Consider the following 19,869-nt stretch of genomic DNA (forward strand, 5'->3'; position numbering starts at 1 on the left):
TTAACAATTTAATATATAATGAAAAAAATATTTAATAAAATTATATTTTAAAAACCTTTGTGAGCCATACTGCACAAAAAATGAATAAAAAGCTAATGTTCCAATGTGATTTCAAATAATTTTTTCATCTTGGGCCTGACCAAATACACATGATATGAAATTGAAGTCTCCTATGTTAAGGAAAACCTAGAATTAGCCTGGCCCGAGCTGATTTTATACTGTAAAATGAATTAGCAACATGACATACGAGCCATAATGCACCAAAAATTGAATATTAAGCTGACGTTCCAGTATGATTTTGAAGGACTTTTTCATTTTGGACCAGAACAAATAAACATGAGATGAAGAGTTCTAGTATTCACAAAATCGCACTGGAATCACTGGCTTTATATTCATTAATTTTTGTGCATTATAGCTTGTATGCCATGTTGCCAGTTCGTTTTAAAGTATAAAGTATTTCAGGTTCTTCTTAAAGTAGAAGACTAAAACTCATTATATCATGTGTATTTGGCATGGCCCAAGATTAAATATCCTTCAAAATCGTACTGGACCATCAGCTTATATTAAATTTTTGCTGCATTATGGCTGTGTATGCTATGTTGCTAATTCATTTTACAGTATAAAATCAGCTCGGGCCAGGCTATTTGGTCTGGCCCAAGATGAAACAATTCTTAAAATCACACTGGATTTTTTTTTTGAGCGCAACGGCTTTTAAAATATTATTGTATTTTTTAAATTATATATAAAATTTATTAATTTAATATTCAGTAATTAAAATACATATTTTACAGTTAACAGTTAGCTCTGGCCAGGCTAATGCCAGGTTTTCCCTTAAGGTAGGAGGCTAATTCTCTATTTAAAATGTTTTCTACTTAGGAAATGAATGAATTACACTAGAACAGAAAATAAGTGGAAGGTCGTGTATATAAAATTGCATTTTATAACATAATGTATATTTACATAGTTAATAAACAGCTGTACTGCTTTTCTTCATTATAGCTCCTTCAGTGTTGATATGTGAGGTGTTAAATATAATATGCGGAACAGTTTGTGAACGCTCCCTTTAGTTCACGCTGGTTCATTGAAGCGGCAGCTGCGAATATCAATCCAACTTCAGCCTCATATTATTTATTCAGTAGAAACAAAAGAAATCTTTCATAGATAGTTACCAAGATTCTGATTTTGTATAAAAATAGTGTAACAAAAACAAAGTAATGTAACGACAAATATTATTGTGCACGAAATTATATAGCACACCCCTTGTTCTAATATGTATTTATGATATGCATTTTATTTTACTTTTTGTACATGTTTAGACACTGTCCCAACTTAATTCTTCTTTTTTTTGTTTTTTTTTAGGTGAAGTGTTGTCGCCGCTGCCAACTAAATGACCCCATGAAGACGGGGACACCAGTGTTACATTCTATTAAGGTATTCCAAATTCTGTTTTGTTTAATAGAGAAAATAAATGTTTTGAAAGGTAATGGAAAATATGTGTTTAGGTGAAGGCTGCATGGGAGGTGATTGGCCTGGATTTAATTGGCCCACTGCGAGAAACTGGTCAAAAAAACAAGTATGTGTTGACCATGACTGATTTATATACAAAGTGGGTTGTTGCTGAGCCACTGCAAAATAAGACTGCAACTGAAGTGTCAGCAGCCATCATAAAGACACTCTACTTGTTCGGCATGGTCAAGAAAATTATTACTGACCAAGGGAGAGAGTTCGTTAATGAGGTAAAAGTCTAGTATAATGTGAATTCTTAACATTGATATTTATCTTAATTAGCACACATGTTTTTCTGACATTCTGCTATGTACACTGTATTTCCTTTTTGATGATTTGCACACAGCTGAATGAAAACATCTTTGCAACTCTGAAAATCAAACATGCTGTCTCAAGTGCCTACCACCCTCAGACAAATAAGTGCCTACCACCCTCAGACAAATGGGCAGGTAATTTTCAACATAATTTTATTTGACATTTCCCTGTAATGTTAAAAAAAATTAGGAAATGTTTTAATTGTTGTTGTTTTTTATATATATATAGGATGAGCGAACAAATCAAAATGTCAAACGTGTATTGCGGAAGTATGTAAATGAAAGCCATAATGATTGGGACATCCATTTACCTGCAGTTGTGTATGGTATTAACACTGCTAAGCAAGTGGGTATTCATTATACATTCATTATGGTCGATATATAATGTAATCGATATATAATGTTTTATTTCTGATAACTTAATTTGTTTTTAACCAGTCTTCAACCAGGCACACCCCGTATTTCTTATTCTTCCATCGGCACCCTCATTTGCCAGAGGTTATGAACGCCTGTCCCATGGGAGAAGACTTTAAAATTGCTGACCCAGAAGATGATCTTGACACCCGAGTAAATGAAATGAAAATTTTAAATGAGAAGGTTAGGTCCAAATTCATGTAGTCTGACCACAGAAGTTTTTTTTAATTCAATGGCATGTAGTAAAGTGTAATTTTTTTTTTTCAGGTGCTTAGCAACATTGAAAATGCGCAGAAAAGACAACAAAAGTCTTACAGGAACCGTAAGAGAAAGCTAATGAGCACAATCAGTCCTGGCGATGAGGTCTTGATTTCTCAAGATTTCAATATAAAACAGAGAAAAGACACTCTTGCTGACCGCCACAAAGGTCCTTTCACTGTGGATAGTATCTCTAAAAAGGGTGTGGCATCAGTGGTGAAAGATAATGGGACTCGATGTTGCATCAATGTCTCACGGCTAAGGCCTTTCTACAGGTTGGAAAGTAAGAGCTAAGTAGTGTTTTTTTTGTAATGGTTTACATGTAAGGTGTATATTGTAAAGTTTATTTTATTAATATTAGACTTAATTTTTTTTATTGTCTCTTCAGATCATGGAGCAGTTCCATGTGTGTCACTTCAGGACCATGAGTATGGTACACCTGATGAAGCAACAGACCATCCTTATGCTTTTTCTGGAGAGAAATGGGAAAAAGACTTGGGTCCTCTCCAGGAAAAACTGGTAGGGGATGATTCCACCTAGCCCATTCCAAATTTCACTCTCCTTCACACACTGTTAGACACTACCAATAATTTTTTGCAATCGTATATTCAGACCATCTCTCACATACTTACACTCTCACACCATTCTCACCCCCCCTCCCTTGCAGTTGAAATATGTCCTGGACAAAAGCCTTCCAGCAGCAGAATTGATTGTTAAAGATGACAATATCTGTCTTACACGTGAGGACTTGTGGAGTCTTGGGTTAAATCAGTGCATGGAGTCTACTGTAAGTATATTCATGTTGCAGCATGCTTGCTCAAAGGCACAGAAATAGTTTTTTTTTGTGTGTAATTTATGCCTTTATTTTGTTTTATTACGTCTAGATTGGGAATGCATGTTTTAAGATCATCAGAGAAGCTGCTCAAAAACATGTAATTAATTACAGAAGCTCAAACATTGTTATTTTGTATACTTCTTCATGGGTACTTGTATACATTTGCTAATCTTGTTGTGTTGTAAATAGGGGAAAGATGTTTACATTGCTGACATGTATGTGGTTCCCACATGGAAAACGATGAATGTGGACCCACTCTCAAGTTTACCGGTAAAGTGAAGTTAAACACACACACAGACAGACAGTTGCACATTAATGCAATGATTTCTGTACAATGCACAGTAGTTGAATGGTTGCATTTTCTTTCTCTACACCAGAACAATCTGTGTTCCAAGGATGCGATTTTGTTCCCTGCATGGAGTATGCAACAGAATCAACTGGATCACTATTTGCTATGTGTTGAGTTACAGTTTCAAAAAATAGATATTCAGATTTTTAGAATGAAGTTTGTTGATTAGCTTATCATTTTGAAATATGTCCATTGCAGGTTTTACTGGTTGTGGAGAGAGAGATCATTTTTCTAGATTCTGTACTCCCTGGTGGTTTTGGAGATGACTCGTACAAAACGATATTTAGGTTAAGAGAGAGGAAAAGGTTGCCCTTGTTCAGTGGCTTTTACCAATAATATTTTACGCAAGAGCCATGTTCTGTGGCTGCTGATTTACACAAAAGCCTTGTTCTATGGCTGATGATTTACAAAAAGCCTTGTTCTATGGCTGATGATTTACAAAAAGCCTTGTTCTATGGCTGAAAATTAACAAAAAGCCTTGTTCTATGGCTGATGATTTACAAAAAGCCTTGTTCTATGGCTGAAAATTAACAAAAAGCCTTGTTCTATGGCTAATGATTTACAAAAAGCCTTGTTCTATGGCTGATGATTTACAAAAAGCCTTGTTCTATGGCTGCTTATTTATAGCTTTGTTCTTTTGTTTTATGTTTACGCAGAAGCCTTGTTCGATGGCTGTAGGATTAGGTCTCATTTTATGAAACTAGACCATGGAGAACAATTGTATGACTATAGGTTTCAGTAAGTGTGTGTCCATAATTAATTTTTTTCCCATTTTATGTGCAGACATATTGCAGGCCAGATTGACCCAAGACCCTGGACAGAGAAGACCGGCAGAAGTTTTGATGTAAAGCCTTTTCTTTATTTTCTTACTGGGTTATATAAAACTCTGGACATCAGTTGGCTTAAATGTAATGTAAGACTATAGATATTTTCTTTTGAAGAGAATTTCCTACTGTGATTTTGGGAAACTGAGCCATGACTAGCCCACCAGTTGATACTTTTTGCTATATTCATTTGTCTTCTTTCCACCATACATTCTTTCTTGTCCAGACCTAGGGACTTTCTGTCTATTTTACACAATTTGAAACAATCTCTATCTTCAGCACATCTACTTCATGTATTAATGGCTTTTGGCAGTAACTCAGTAAGGGGGAACCTAAGCTTACTTTAGTGAAGCACTTGTCTACATCTGTTTCTATTGGTTCAACACCTTTACTTAACAGTAATATTTAATATTTTGTTTCCAGCACTTCCCTCAACAAACTTCTGGGAACTACTGTGGCATCCTTATACTCATTGTAAGCATCCTTTTAAGTTGTGATAAGCAGCATTTTGAGTTATTGGGTATAATAGAGAGATTTATTTTTTTACAGTATGCCCTCTGTATCTGCACCAATACCCCATTTATCTTCACAGAGGTCAGTTGCATCTATTAATATAGAAAAAATATTTCAAACCCCACCCCAATTGTCTGATCATTGTTATATATGTTTTAGAATGATGTGCCATTAATCCGCCAGTGGTGGTGCATCCTACTGATGGAAAGATTACAGATTGAAGGGTAAGGCCACTCTGCTAAAGTATTCATGCCTTTTCTGCATTTTATTTCATTTGATTACCTGCTGATTAAGTTTTTTGATTCAACAGACATGGCCAGAGGTTTGCTTTCTGGACTGACAAGGCTAGCAGGCTATTGCAAGGGACCCTTCAGCCACTTTTTAGGGTATCTAGGTCAATCACTTCAGACATTCCACCTCATGTGCAAACCATGGTCAACCGCACAGCCCAATAAAAGAAGCTGGTAGACTTTGCTGTACAAGACCATGGAGTCCGGCAACATTTGTTGGTATGTTTGTCACACATTAACAATGTTTGTTATTTACAATTTGCACATTGTTTTACCATTACAGTGTTATAAGCAAATAAGCAAAAGGCCTTATAATTCATGCTTGTTGTCACCATGTGTTGGGGGACTTTTTTTTTTTTTTTTTTTTTTTAATGTGGATTTACAGTCCAAAACTTTTAACATAAACTACTTTTGACATTCAACTAGAAATGTTAAATGTTTGCTCATGTTTTGATGAAGTGCTTTTGGCACTTTGCCTTTTGACCTAAGGGTGTACTCTGTGGAAAAGAGCCTTCGAAGTGGCTCAGCAGAATCCAGAAGGGATCATCTCTACGGGTGCCAGTGTACCTGGACTCGGAGGAAGAACAGGACTCCCTATTTTTCTATCTTCAGGATGTCCTGAAATCTGCACCAGTAGAATTCCACATTGAGGATCAAGTGCAGTTCATTTTGGATGTTTTGTTCCCAGAGGTAAGGTTACTAGGTATGCAGTAAATATCTATTAACAATGTTAAATTGCCTGTTGTGACTTAAGTTACATAAAAATTTTAATCAAATTTATCTTTTTTTTAAAATCCTATAGAGTAGTACTGTGAGACCATGATAACCACAATACATTTTCTCAGACAGTTATTGGGTCATTTTCAGCAGTGACACTAACGCTAATGCTGGAGTTTTTAAACACCTCAGTTTCACTTGCTTGACCTGAATAGTCCACCGGCGGTGGACATCCAGTGAGCATTGATGAAGGACTAGAGTATTGACAGCACCAACTATGCAGCAACAGACTCAGAGCTTCTATCTGACTTTACATATACACTGTGGTGCAGATAGGTAGGAGTGTCTAATAGAATGAGAGACAATAAATGGACACAGTGTTTAAAAACTCCAGCAGCACTGATATATCTGATCCACTCACTGTACCAGCACAACATGCACTAACACCTCATACACCACCACCATTGCTAATCACTGCACTGCAGTGCTGAATCTTTATAATGCAGTTTTATAATTTATATTTAATTTTTTTAACCCTTTTGTTAGTGCATCACCCAAGCCATGTCTACACTACAGGGAATAACTATACAAGAGGCTGAAGAGTTGTTTCTTTCAGGTCCTAACTACAGCAGAAGGTAAAAACAGTTACCTGTGTTTGAAATATCTGTATGAATGTTTATTTATTGTGACTACCATTTTAATTGGGTGGGTGGTTGCGTGTTTGTGTCGGGGTACTTTGAGTTGGGGAGGGTGGGTTTTTGTGTTGTGGTGGGTGTTTGTGTCGGGGGGGTTGGGTGTGTTGGAGTGAGGTGGGGTGGGAGTGGGGTGAGGTGGGGTGTGTTGAGGTGGGGTGGGGTGTGTTGGGGTGAGGTGAGGTGGGAGTGGGGCGGGGTGAGGTGGGAGTGGGGTGGGGTGAGGTGGGGTGAGGTAGGGTGGGAGTGGCTGGGTGGTTGTGTGTTGAGAGGGATGTTTTTCTTTTGTTTTGCTTTTTGCTCTCATGCTTTCTCTGAGAAGAAAATAAACTGGTATTTTGATAAATGTGTTGTACCTTATTTTTAATGGTTAGTAGCATATTGATACAGGACCACATTTAGAGACATGGTATTTGGTTCCCATTTCTAAACATTCTGCTGTGTATTTTAAGCAAAAATAAATGTTTTTTATTAATAAACTCTTTGTTAGCTTGAGGAATACTACAAATGGTCAAAGACCACACCACCACCCCATATAATGGATATAACCCAAACAGGTTTGTTATAATGGTAAACAAATTAAATTTTTTAAATGCCTCATACACCCTGTAATACTAAATTTGACAAAGCATAAAATGCACAGTTTATATATCAACTGCTCAAGAACAAAGAACATTATTTTCTAGTTGATGTTTGTATTTTATTTATTTATATCTCCCAGTCTATCTAGATTACAGAAAGATAAACTGCTAGTTAGCCTATGCGAATTATTGTGTTCTGGCTCTATTTATTTATGAATTTATTCATTCATTAATTCATGGTAAGCATTATAAATGATACTTGAGCATGTAGATGTTAATCTTATCGCTAAAGGTGTAATTAAGTTAATAAAATGTGAAGTAGTTTACAGACTTGGCATATGTAAAAAAAAAACACCACATACATACATTTTAATAGATTATTTTGTTTGATCAGTCTATCTATAATTCAGAAAACGGAAGTTAAGCTTGAGCAGCGACCTCACAGAGCCGAAAACTGTTGACGCATGCGCACAACGGCTGGTGTAACAGCCGTGGCTACCTGATCTGTGCCCCTGCTCAGTTTGCAATGCGTGCGCATGCGCGGAACAAATCGGGCAGGGGGTACAGATCGGGTAGTGACACTGCTCCTGCCTTGGCCTGCAGCGGCGACATTTTTAAGCTGTTGACCCTCATTCATTTTCAGCAGTTGTTACTGCAGTAGGGGTTATAGCCGCGATGTTGCTGTGCCGTCCCTTTTGTTCTGTCTCACTGATACCGGAAGTACAGGACGGTGGAGATAAATAAATAAATGAAGAAATGTGGAAATAAATAAATAAATAAATGTAGAAATGTTGAAATAAATAAATGAATGAATAAATAAGTGTTGAAATAAATAAATGAATAAATGTTGAAATAAATAAATGAATGAATAAATAAATAAATGCACATATAAGTAAATATATAAATAAATATATAAATAAATAAGAAATGTATTAATTTATTTATTTACCTATGCAAATATTCATTCATTCATTTATATGTGCATTTATTTATATATTTATTTATTTATTTCAACATTTATTTATTTATTCATTTATTCATGTATATATTTATTATTTCTACATTTATATTTGCATTTATTTATTTATACTTATGTCATTTTTGGTCCTCCATAGTACAGCTCAAACACACACACACAAAAACCTATACAGTATGTGTGTATATGTACAGTACTGTGAAAATGTTTTAGGCCGATGCAAATTTCTTAAAACCAATCATCTCAATATTAAGTTGAGTTAATATTGAGTTTTACTTGGCAAAGGTACCACGTATTAAAACAGATACAAATAAAAATAAATACGGTAAAAAGTAACAAGAAGTCCACAGGTGCCAAACCTTGGAATTTGCAAATTGTAATCTGTTTCTGTTTTCTTTTTTTCCCTTTATTTTTTAAATATGTAAACTTTATGAATTAAACGTAAATTTAATATAAATCTTTGTTTTATGTCTTTCTTTGAGCTTCCAGACAAAGTTTTTCTCTCATTAACACTAATTGAGTAAACAGAATACTCTATTTAAACCAATGGTAAATTCCTTATTAGTGTTTCCTATAATAATATATAATAATCATATTGATGTACTGATGTACAAAGTGGTTATTTACATAAATTTTATGTACAAATAGCTTGTAGCTTGTAGTAGTAGGAATAACATTGTAGGTTCCTGAACCTCCTAGTTCTTAGAAAACAAATTCACCAACAGTAAAAGACAAAGTACCTTCAGTTACAAAAGTTTTGCTTAACTTGTGTTGGGCACTGGACCAAGTTCGGTGGCAGGATCTCAGCCAGCTTCAAGAACAGTCAGAAACCAGTGTAGGCCCAGTCCTGGTCCTACGTTCAAAAAGACACTGGGCCGAGTCCGGTGACCGAATCTCAGCCAGCTTTGAGGAGTCAGAAACCGAATAAGGCCCAGACTTGGTCCTACGTTCAAAAAGACACTGGGCCAAGTTCAGTGGCCGGATCTCAGCCAGCTTCCAGAACAGTCAGAAACCAGTGCAGGCCCAGACCTGGTCCTACATTCAAAAAGACACTGGGCCGAGTCCGGTGACCGACTCTCAGCCAGCTTCGAGGAGTCAGAAACCGAATAAGGCCCAGACTTGGTCCTACGTTCAAAAATACACTGGGCCGAGTCCGGTGGCCGGTTCTGGGCCACCTTTGAGGACAGTCAGAAACCAGCTAAGGCCCAGTACTGGGCCAGCACTCGGTGGCTATCTGGGTAGTTTACGGTCTTAGTGACTAAAATTGTCATATGGTGTGACATGAATGTTATTGTGTTTTAAATTAAAAATTGAACACACACACACACAAACACACGTCAAACACAGCGGCTACTTTCACCCAGGCCTACCATATATTGTACAGAGAGCAATGAAAGCCTTAAAGCTAAGCTAACTTAGCTAGCATTAGGTTAGCTAGCTAGATCTTTAAAAAAACACAAATGGCAGCTAATTTAATATGATTTTGATAACTGGAAGTCGTGATCACAACTTAGTAACGTTATATGCACTTGTCTGTACCTAACTTTACCTAATGCTAGCTAAGTTAGCTTAGTTTTAAGTTTTTAGTTTTAAGGCTTTCATTGCTCTCTGTACAATATATGGTAGGCTTGGGTGAAAGTAGCCGCTGTGCTTGGTGTGTGTATCTTATGAGTTAGCTGGCTATCGTTAGCTAAAACATTTCCCACTGAAATAAAGTAATTAACATTAGCTAACTTAGCTAACGTTAGCTAAAACATTCCTCACTCAAAAAAAGTATTTAACATTAGCTAACCTAGCTAATGTTAGCTAAAACATTCCTCACTGAATAAAGTATTTAACATTAGCTAACCTAGCTAACGTAAGCTAAAACATCCCCCACTGAAATATAGAGAATGTTAGCTACCTTAGTTACACTGTGGAACATATGCCAGTTTAAACTATAGCTTGCTAGCTAGCATTTTCTGGTGCTCACCACTTAGTAAGTGGTGCTCTTGACTTAGTATGTGGTGCTCACGACTTAGTATGTGGTGCTCACCACTTTCTACGTAAAAAAAAAAAAAACACCACGTCCCTTTAGTGGCTCCATATAAAGTTGTAATATTACGAGATTAAAGACGTAATAATTTGAGACTAAAGTTGAATACTATGAGATTAAAGTCATAATATTATGAGATTAAAGTCATTATATTACAAGAACAAAGCCGTAGTATTGTGAGGGAAATGTAGTTCTAACTACTTGGGCTGATAGTTTAAGAAGCTTGAGGGAATTTCCGCTCCATTTCAGTTGGATTTTAGCGACCAAAGGAACATAAATACAGCAAATTCCAGACATGAATAAAGGAAATAACCAATTTTCTGATGCAGGATGACTATAATATAAACCATATCAAGATCAAATATACAGTGAAGCATGATATGCACATCAAAAATATGATCAATGTAGAATTGTGTTTATAAATGTCTTATTTTCAACAAAAATATGACAAGTTTAATTTTATAAATATGAAATTATAAGACTTAGGTCCAACTGCACAATTTAAAAATTAGTAAATTAATAATAAATTAATAGTGTGTGACAGTTGTCTATATATCTGTCACACTATAGACAGTAGCTGGCCTAAAATAATAATACACTGGTGTTTCTATTTCTGACAAAATAGACTAGTATCATGAATGTAATAATGATGTAAACAGATTTAAGAAGGCGTGCATTTCGTCGCAGGCTGCTAAATTTCTAATACTGAAACTATATTATGGTTGTTTGTACAGTTATAGGGGTGCTTTGTAAGGTAGACCATCTGCTGGGAAACATTGGAAATATTTTAATATGAATTATGTTTTTTCTCTTAAAACATGTTAGCCTTACATTACTACGTAGTTATTGAGAAACTGAGTATATTTGATCTTGATATAGTTTATATAACACAGTAATTCTGCATTAGTAAAAGGTTTATCTCCTTTATTCATGATTGGAATTTACTGTATTTATATTCTTTTAGTTGCTAAAACCAAAATCTGAACACTGTATTATCTAACTGTAACAAAAGAGCATTAATGGAAAGTAGAAATTTCTATTAATAAGAAATGGAGATAACTGATGGTGATCACAGCGGCTCTCTAACAGATCATAAGCGGAAAATCTCTTTTCCCTCTCTCTGTGCTCAGCTCTTAAACTGCAGTCCAAGCAGTTAGAACTACATTTCCATCAAAACAGTACGACTTTATTCATGTAATATTACGACTTTAATCTCAAAGTGAATTGCATTTTTTTTTTTCACCAGTGTAATAGGCATGAAGATTGCTTGAGACGTGTGTTTATCTTGCCTGTGTGCGCATTAACTGAATTAAAAAACGTGTGTGTGCATAAACATCATTAGCTAAAAAATAAAGAAACATTTGCTCGAATTAAAGAAATCATTCGCTCAAAATAAAGAAATCGTTCACTCAAATTACCAAAAGGGACAAAGGGATGTTTGTCTATTCTATATGGTCTATTACTAGCATCTCCTCGAACCACTGTTAATAGGTACTTCCCACTGTCAGCATTACAGGAATTATACACACACACACACACACTGTGGAGGTCTGGGTAACCCCGTGTAGTGGGCAATAGAGCTGACGATGGAGACAATTCAAATACAATAGAGTTACACAGGTTGCCAAAACTGACAGGCAATCAAAAGAAGTCAAAAACAGTGCAAAAAATGCTTTTCAAGTTTGTTCAAGTTGGGCCTGGATCATGTTTACCACTGTTACAAAACTTTTCTTTTTAACAACACTCAATAAGCATTTAGGAACTGAGGACACTAATTGTTGAAGCTTTGCAGGTGGAATTCTTTCCCCATTCTTGCTTGATGTACAACTTCAGTTGCTCAACAGTCCGGGGTCTCTGTTGTTGTATTTTGTACTTCATAATGCGCCATACAGTTTCAATTCCTGAGCCCATGTGGTAGTTTCAGTTACAGAATTATTCGGGTTTTTAATGCAGTGCTGCCTGACGGATCAAAGGTCATGAACCTTCAATGCTGGTTTTCTGCATTGCCGCTTACTTGCAGAGATTTCTCCACATTCTTTGAATCTTTTGATGATATTATGGGCTAGAGATGATGAGATTTATATATTCGTTGCAGTTGCATGTTGAGAAACGTTGTTCTTAAACTGTTGGACTATTTGCTCATGCAGCTGTTCGCAAACCTCACCCAATTCTTCCTTCTGAACCACTGAGCCTTTCAGGTATGCTCACTTTATACTCAATCATGACACATACCTGTTTCCAATTAACCTGTTCACCTGTGGAATGTTGTGGTCATCGAATGCTAAAAAAAAAAACCTGAAAAAAAAAAATGCAAAAAAAAATAAGTACGCTAACAACTAAAACTCTTCCTACAGTATGAACAGTGATACAGTTTCTCTCCAGTATGAATGCGCTGGTGTAGTTGGAGATTAATCTGTCGAGTCAAACTCTTCCCACAGTCTGAAGAATGATGTGTTTTTTTTTTCCTGTGTGAATGCGCTGGTGTAGTTGGAGACTAATCTGTTGAGTAAAATTTTTTCCACAGTCTGAGCAGTGATACGGTTTCTCTCCAGTGTGAATGCGCCTGTGCTGTTTGAGATGATCCTGACAACTAAAACTCCTTCCACAGTCTGAACAGTGATACGGCTTCTCTCCAGTGTGAATGCGCTGGTGTGTTGTGAGATTACTCTGTTGAATAAAACTCCTCCCACAGTCTGAGCAGTTACACGGTTTCTCTCCAGTGTGAATGTGCTGGTGTTTTGTGAGATTACTCTGTCAATAAAAACTCTTCCCACAGTCTGAGCAGTGATACGGTTTCTCTCCAGTGTGAATGAGCTGGTGTGTTGTGAGAGTACTCGGTTTATTAAAACTCTTCCCACAGTCTGAGCAGTGATACGGTTTCTCTCCAGTGTGAATGAGCTGGTGTGTTGTGAGAGTACTCGGTTTATTAAAACTCTTCCCACAGTCTGAGCAGTGATACGGTTTCTCTCCAGTGTGAATGCGCTGGTGTGTTGTGAGAGTACTCGGTTTATTAAAACTTTTCCCACAGTCTGTGCAGTGGTGAGTTTTTGTCCTGCATGTACTTTTCTACATTTGTTTGGGAGGGGTACGAGAGGATATTCTCTGAGTACTAGAGAATTTTGTGGAGGCCATGTTCTTCTCTTCTTCAAGTAGTTTAACCAATTTGCAAACTGTTCTGGTTAAATGTATTTCCGTAATTTGTAAATAGAGTAGCACTGCCAAGGTAAATTTAACACTTTGTCCAACTGAGATAAATGTATGATTAAAATACCATTTCTGAGGTAAACCTACAATAAGAATAGCACTTCTGAGATAACTTTGATTAGTTTTTTTTTATATATAATTTTATTTCAGATTTTTCCCCATTTCCTCCCAATTTGGCTATCCAATTGTCCCACCCCTTTGTGTATTCCCATCACCAGTGGCACCTGCAACCCAAGGAGAATGCGGACGAGCACACGCCTCCTCCGACACGTGTGAAGTCAGTCACCCCTTTTTTCGAGCTGCTGGCGATGAAAATGCTGAAAATCGTAATCATAATTGAGAATTGCTCATATATTTGAAGAATATTGAGATTTTTTTACAATATCGCCCCGCTCTAATAGACACTAGTGTTCCAAAAAGATTTCAATCTTTCGAGAAGTAGTTCGAATCCATTTTAGATATCAAATACATATTATAGCCCCACGTCTTCCTTGCGTCTCTGATATGTGGTTGGGAGTTCTAGACAAAGTAATATTTGAGTGAAATAAACATTAAAAAGTGTAAGTAGTTAGCTGAATTGGTAATATTTTGGTGAAATAAGCCTTTAAATCTGTACGTGATTAGCTAACGTGGTGATAATATATTAAGGAGTAGTAAGTCATTAATTTCGCTAGGTGGCAGTGTCGCAAAAACATAGGGTCCTAGAAATGCGGTCCTGAAACTGCGGGATCCTAAAACAGAAGTCTCCGGGGCTGCAGCTATATACTTTTGTTTGTATTTGGTCCATATCTTGGATACAGCTGACTGTGAACAGCCCACATCTTTAGCAACCATGTGTGAAGAGTTGACTTCTTCAAGAAGTTTCACAATTCTCTTTTTTGTTTCAAGAGACATTTCTCTTGTTGGAACCATGGTTCATGCCACTCAACTTCCTCCAGCAGCCCTCCAAGGTGTCATGACTGCAGGTGTTTTTTAACTGCAGACTAACGAGCAGATCTAATCTGAGGCAGGTGTCCATTTAGGGAAAGGAAATTGACTGGGTGTGTCCTCATTTTCTACCTACAACTTGAGTGATTCTATACTTTTTTCCTCAGAATTGAGTGATTCCATATTTTTTTTCCCTGTGCTTGGTCAATAAAAGTAACATTCACTGACTTCCACAATGTTGTCTCTTCATTTCTTTGAGTGTTCCTGAAAGCCAACAAGTTGCACTTTGGAATGACCCTATTATTGTATCATGTTTTTGATCTGAGTTTGTTTTACAGAATAAAATGTCTAAATGAGTGCTCATCCAAGACTGGAGATTCCATAGTTTTTGCCAGGGGTTGTAGTATCTTCATAAAACGGCTCTGGAGGAAACCACACTTTTTTAATTAAATAATCAGATCTTTATCACGAAATACATATTTTGTAATTGCGTATGTCCTGTTCTATTACTACACTGGAATGTGTTGTTAGAAACAAGAAAACATAATTTTGTCTGACTACCTCTAGTGTCTGTTATACTTATCATAAATAATTACATAATAACATACGATATACAATCACATTACCAGTAAATATATACAATTTAACATCTAGACCCTATTCTGTCTCTTCCCCCACAGGTTCAGGCTCTGCCGGTCAGTAAAAGGGAAGCCCTGGAAAGTGATCAACCCAGAAGGTACATATCACATGTGCACACTTAATTATATTACAAATACCTATGTTTTACCAATGTTTTCTCAGCCCCAGTGTCCTTTCACAGTCAGGGTGATGGGGCACACTGACTCCAGCACAGGACAATTAAAGTAATATTTATATTAAAAGCATATTTAGTAAAATGGCCAGCTTGTATAAAAAGTAGGTCATAACCCTTGTCATGTTTGCTTGATAAGGTTCTTCGTTGCGCTTCTTTACTCATTGCTTTAGTTCACAGAAATTAGTTTTAGATTATAAATTATGGGAAATTATTGATTCTGTTCAAAGGGAAATGCAGCATAATACAGTTTTAATTCTTGATTAAAAAATCCTGACAATGATAACATAATTGCAGTAACTCTAAAGCAGTATGAATTTGTCCAGAACACAGAACCTTCTTTGTGTTTTTACTTTAATGCTCTGCCTGAGACAGATCTGACCAATAAGAGGAGAGTGTTCTGACATGTTTTTTTGACACATTTTGGTAGGCTAGAAATTTTTTGTTACTGTATCCTTTAAATACTGTGGTAACCCTAGGGCATATTGGGGCCCAAGGCAAATTTTATCAGTGACTCCTTACCAATGTTTATCACCATTATGTCATAAATCATTTAGAGTAGACATTTAGAGTAAATTTGTCCAATATCCATAAGTTAGCAGGCATCACCTGCTATATGTAAAAATAAAGAAAATGGCCTTGGACCCAAAGAAATCCTCTGTGTGTATGTGTAAATCTTTTAACTCGCTTTAATCTTGTTAGACCAGCCATTGTTTTTTGTGCGCAATGAAATCAGGCCTGGACATCTCTGTTTAGTTTTACTGGAGCCCAATTACTAAACAATATTTTCAATAATGGTAGGCTGGTTGTTCCTTGTTCAATTACATTAGTTCTCCGATTCAAATTTCTTTGAATTGTAACTAAAATATCCCTAGATGAATTGATATTAGACTGGATTGGAAACTGAACCAAATTGTATCAGAATGATACCAGTCCTACTCCAGTGTGACTTCGTTCGTGTCGGTGGAGATGACCCTGCTGACTGAAACTTTTCCCACAATATGAGCAGTGGTACGGTTTCTGTCCAGTGTGAGTATACTGGTGTTGTTCAAGATGACTCTGTTGACTGAAACTCTTCCCACAGTCTGAACAGTAATATGGTTTTTCTCCAGTGTGAATGCGCTGGTGTTGTTGGAGATTACTCTGACGACTAAAACTCTTCCCACAGTCTGAGCAGTAATATGGTTTTTCTCCAGTGTGAATGCGCTGGTGTAGTTGGAGAGAATTATGATGATTAAAACTCCTCCCACAGTCTGAGCAGTGATACGGTTTTTCTCCAGTATGAATTCGCTGATGTTGTTGGAGATTACTCTGACGACTAAAACTCTTCCCACATTCTGAGCATTGAAATGGTTTTTCTCCAGTGTGAATGCGTTGGTGAAGTTTCAGAATACTCTGACGACTAAAACTCTTCCCACAATCTGAGCAGTGAAATGTTTTTTCTCCAGTGTGAATGCGCTGGTGTCGTTGAAGAGAATTCTGATGACTAAAACTCTTCCCACAATCTGAGCAGTGATATGTTTTTTCTCCAGTGTGAATGCACTGGTGTTTTTGGACGTTACTCTGATGAGTAAAACTCTTCCCACACTCTGTGAAGTGACAAATTTTCCTCTTGTCTGTACTTTTCTGGATTTGTTTGGGAGGGGTGGGAGAGGATGTTCGCTGAGTAATGGAGATTTTTCTGGATTTCATGTTCTTCTCCTGTCTAAGCAGTTTAAATTCTTTGTGAACTGTTCTGGTTGAGTGTATGTCCGTACCTAAACTTCAAACAGGTACTCGGAGCAGGAAACCTGGAACAGGTCGGCATTCATTTCTGGAAAAAGCCAAGAAAAAGAAAACGTAAGCTCAGTATTAGTTTAGGATACTAAATGAAAATAGCAAGACCGAGTTGCGCTTGTCTTCCGAGAGGGAGTTATAGATAAGACCTGATACCGCAGGTGTGGGGTCAACCTGCCCCGGTCTCTTGAGGACATTCAAGATTCTTTTTAATAAACAGTTCCTGACTTAATTGGGATACAATTAAACCAAACTGAAGGGGGTTACGTAATGATGAGCAAGGTGGAGCCTGAAGCCCCACCTGTGTCCCAGCCCACCAAGAATGTTCAATCCCTTTTTTAATGTATAAAACCTTGTGTTTTTGACTCTGTAAGCTCCAAGACTTCTGGTTTTTGATCTACTTTGTAAGATTGAAACTACCTGCTAAATAAAGCTGTCTTACCCTTTTTTTAAACAGATTGATTCTCGTCTTGTTTTTTAGTCTTTGTTTTATTTTTTACAAGTTGTATGCTTAGAGAACTTAGACAATTTTAGTAAGCAGTGGTTAGCCCCAGTTTCCTTTCAGGGAACCATCCTAAAAGACGTATTTAGACATGTCCAAAGATTTATATCTAACACTGTTTCCAGATTCTGTATTTTACCAACATCTCCTAACTTCAGCCTCAGAATCAAATATTCAACCATCACTTTTTCAGTTTAGAAGAGATGATCCATCTGCAGAACCAGCAGCAGTTCTGCCCTCAGTGTAACTGCTGCCGTATTTAAGGTGGAATGAAAAGCGTGGGGGAATGCTAACTTGTTAACTGTTGCATTTAAGGTGAAACAGAAAAAGCGTGGGAAATGCTGTGCCCATACTTAATTAATTCTGCGCAGCTCAGCAGAATTAACCAATACCCACCCCCTCTTTCAACACACACTTTACTTAATTAATTAACTAATTAGCAAACTTCTCAAGCAGTGGGTCAGGTGTAGAGAAGGTAAGAGTAAGGAAAGCAAAAAATGTGCAGTTCATTGGGTTATGAGTGATTTAAAAAAAAAAAACACTGCTGTATTGTGACTATTACCACTATAACTATTTTAATGGAATAGGCCAGTGTTTCTCATCCCAGATCAAGAAGGCCCACTGCCCATGCACTTTTTGGAGTTTTCTCTGCTCCCGACACATCAATCAGCTAATGAGCTGATTATTGCGTTAATGTGGGGCTGTCAAAGTATAAAAAGTAATAAAATGTGCACGGCAGTGTCCCTTGAAGACCAGGATTTTAGAAACACTAGTATAAGCAATAGACTACTACTCATAGTAGGCTCTACCAAAAGACAAATTAAATGTCATCACTGAGATCGTTTTATACCTACACTACAAAAATCTAAATATTAGCAAGTGAAATGAACCAAACACCTAGATATTATTGCTTATGTTTTAAGAAATCTTCCCATTGGCAGATTTTTTTGCTTTATGTGAGCACTTACATTTAATTTTGATATTTTCCACTGCCATTATGATCAAGATATCGCCAGTTCGAATCCTGTTCATGTAACTTGCCATCACCTGCCAGAGCCCTGAGAGAGCACAATTGGCTTTGCTTTCTCTGGGTGAGTAGATGGCACTCTCTCCCCACATCACTCCAAAGGGTGACGTCCACCGCACTAGGATTCTGTGAGGAAATGCTACATAAGCAGCAGTTTGAAAAGATGCGGTGGCTGACTTCACATGTGCATGTGCTAGTCTTCACCCTCCTGGGGCATCACTAGTAATAGGGGCTAGCTTTGCTCACTGTTAAGATGGCAAGTCCCACGAAACAACCAACAGAAGAAGTTGAGACAGTTTCGGGCTTTGTTCACCTTGTCTCATCAATTAAGTTTTAGGCAAACAGCACTGAATTCTTTAATGCAGTGCTACAGACTGGGCGGGAGGAGTACCATGACGCTGTAATCTTCAGCCCCGAGAAGAGACGGAGATTTCTGCAAGCTGAACAGAACAGGAACGCTCTCTGCTTGAAAAACGAGACAAAACACCTTAAGTGGTTGATTTTGTCCTACACAAATTTATCCCACAAATTTATCAATGTGTTGTCTTAATGTTTGTTTGTTTGTCAGGTTTAAAGGAACGTCGGTTTTTTGACGTGCTGATGAATAACAGGACTGATGTGACTGTAAATTTGAACTTTACCGTGAGGAATCCCCTTGGCGGATGAGAAGACCAGCCTAAAGGCAAGCAAGATGGCTGCTGGCAAAACGGTACTCTGAACACTACACGTACTACATTTCTACAATTCTACTTTCAAACATTTACTTTACTACACTGACGTTCTGTTCTTAGTCCCTTCTCTCTGCTTACATGTGAGCCCTGTGGAAGCTAAGGTCCTTTCTGTCAGCCCGTCCACCTCACCCGTGAAGTTGTGTGGCACCGACCGGGAGGTGAGAAACTGCCGCGGTGCCATATGGCATTGCAGAGATGGAACTACAGCTCTGTGAGAAACACATAAGCCAAGTCCAATGTTCTGCTTCATATGCCTTCTCCCACTTATCCACGAGGGTCTTTTATAATGTTTTGAACATTATAAACATGTCTTAACATGTCTCGTATGTGAGTGACCGGTTTGTTATATTTTTGTTATATTTTCTGTCCCTAAGCATGATGAATATAAAATCATATCACAAAACGTTTTAGCAACTTTACTTTATTTAGCAATTTTATCTCCACTGTATGCAGATACAATGCCATATATTGTGGCAGGTTCAACACCACAACAATACTTTTAAGCTAGCAAAACCATAAAAAGCTTGTACTCCATCTACATAATAATTAATTCATTTATTAATTAATTTAGGCGTTTAGTCGCGGGG

General features: G+C 37.1%; 1 protein-coding gene and 1 long non-coding RNA gene across 4 annotated transcripts in view; one reads left to right on the forward strand and one right to left on the reverse strand.

Moving 5' to 3' along the window:
- The window catches only part of ical1 (islet cell autoantigen 1-like), a 68,351-nt gene that overhangs the window by 42,798 nt on the left and 5,684 nt on the right, over window positions 1–19,869 (reverse strand). For all 3 annotated transcript variants that reach the window (XM_022675268.2, XM_049479076.1, XM_049479077.1), the window contains one exon: window positions 17,004–17,059. In XM_022675268.2, coding sequence (XP_022530989.2) covers window positions 17,004–17,053 — 50 coding nt within the window. In that variant the 5' untranslated portion in view covers window positions 17,054–17,059. The remainder of the gene's footprint in view (window positions 1–17,003; window positions 17,060–19,869) is intronic.
- Window positions 3,755–6,650, forward strand: LOC125802144 (uncharacterized). The gene is made up of 7 exons (XR_007439082.1): window positions 3,755–4,520; window positions 4,924–4,974; window positions 5,050–5,094; window positions 5,173–5,237; window positions 5,324–5,522; window positions 5,793–5,993; window positions 6,567–6,650. It is a non-coding gene; the product is annotated as an uncharacterized LOC125802144 (long non-coding RNA).

This window comes from Astyanax mexicanus, chromosome 5 (assembly GCF_023375975.1).
Source record: "Astyanax mexicanus isolate ESR-SI-001 chromosome 5, AstMex3_surface, whole genome shotgun sequence".
NCBI classification, from domain to species: domain Eukaryota; kingdom Metazoa; phylum Chordata; class Actinopteri; order Characiformes; family Acestrorhamphidae; genus Astyanax; species Astyanax mexicanus.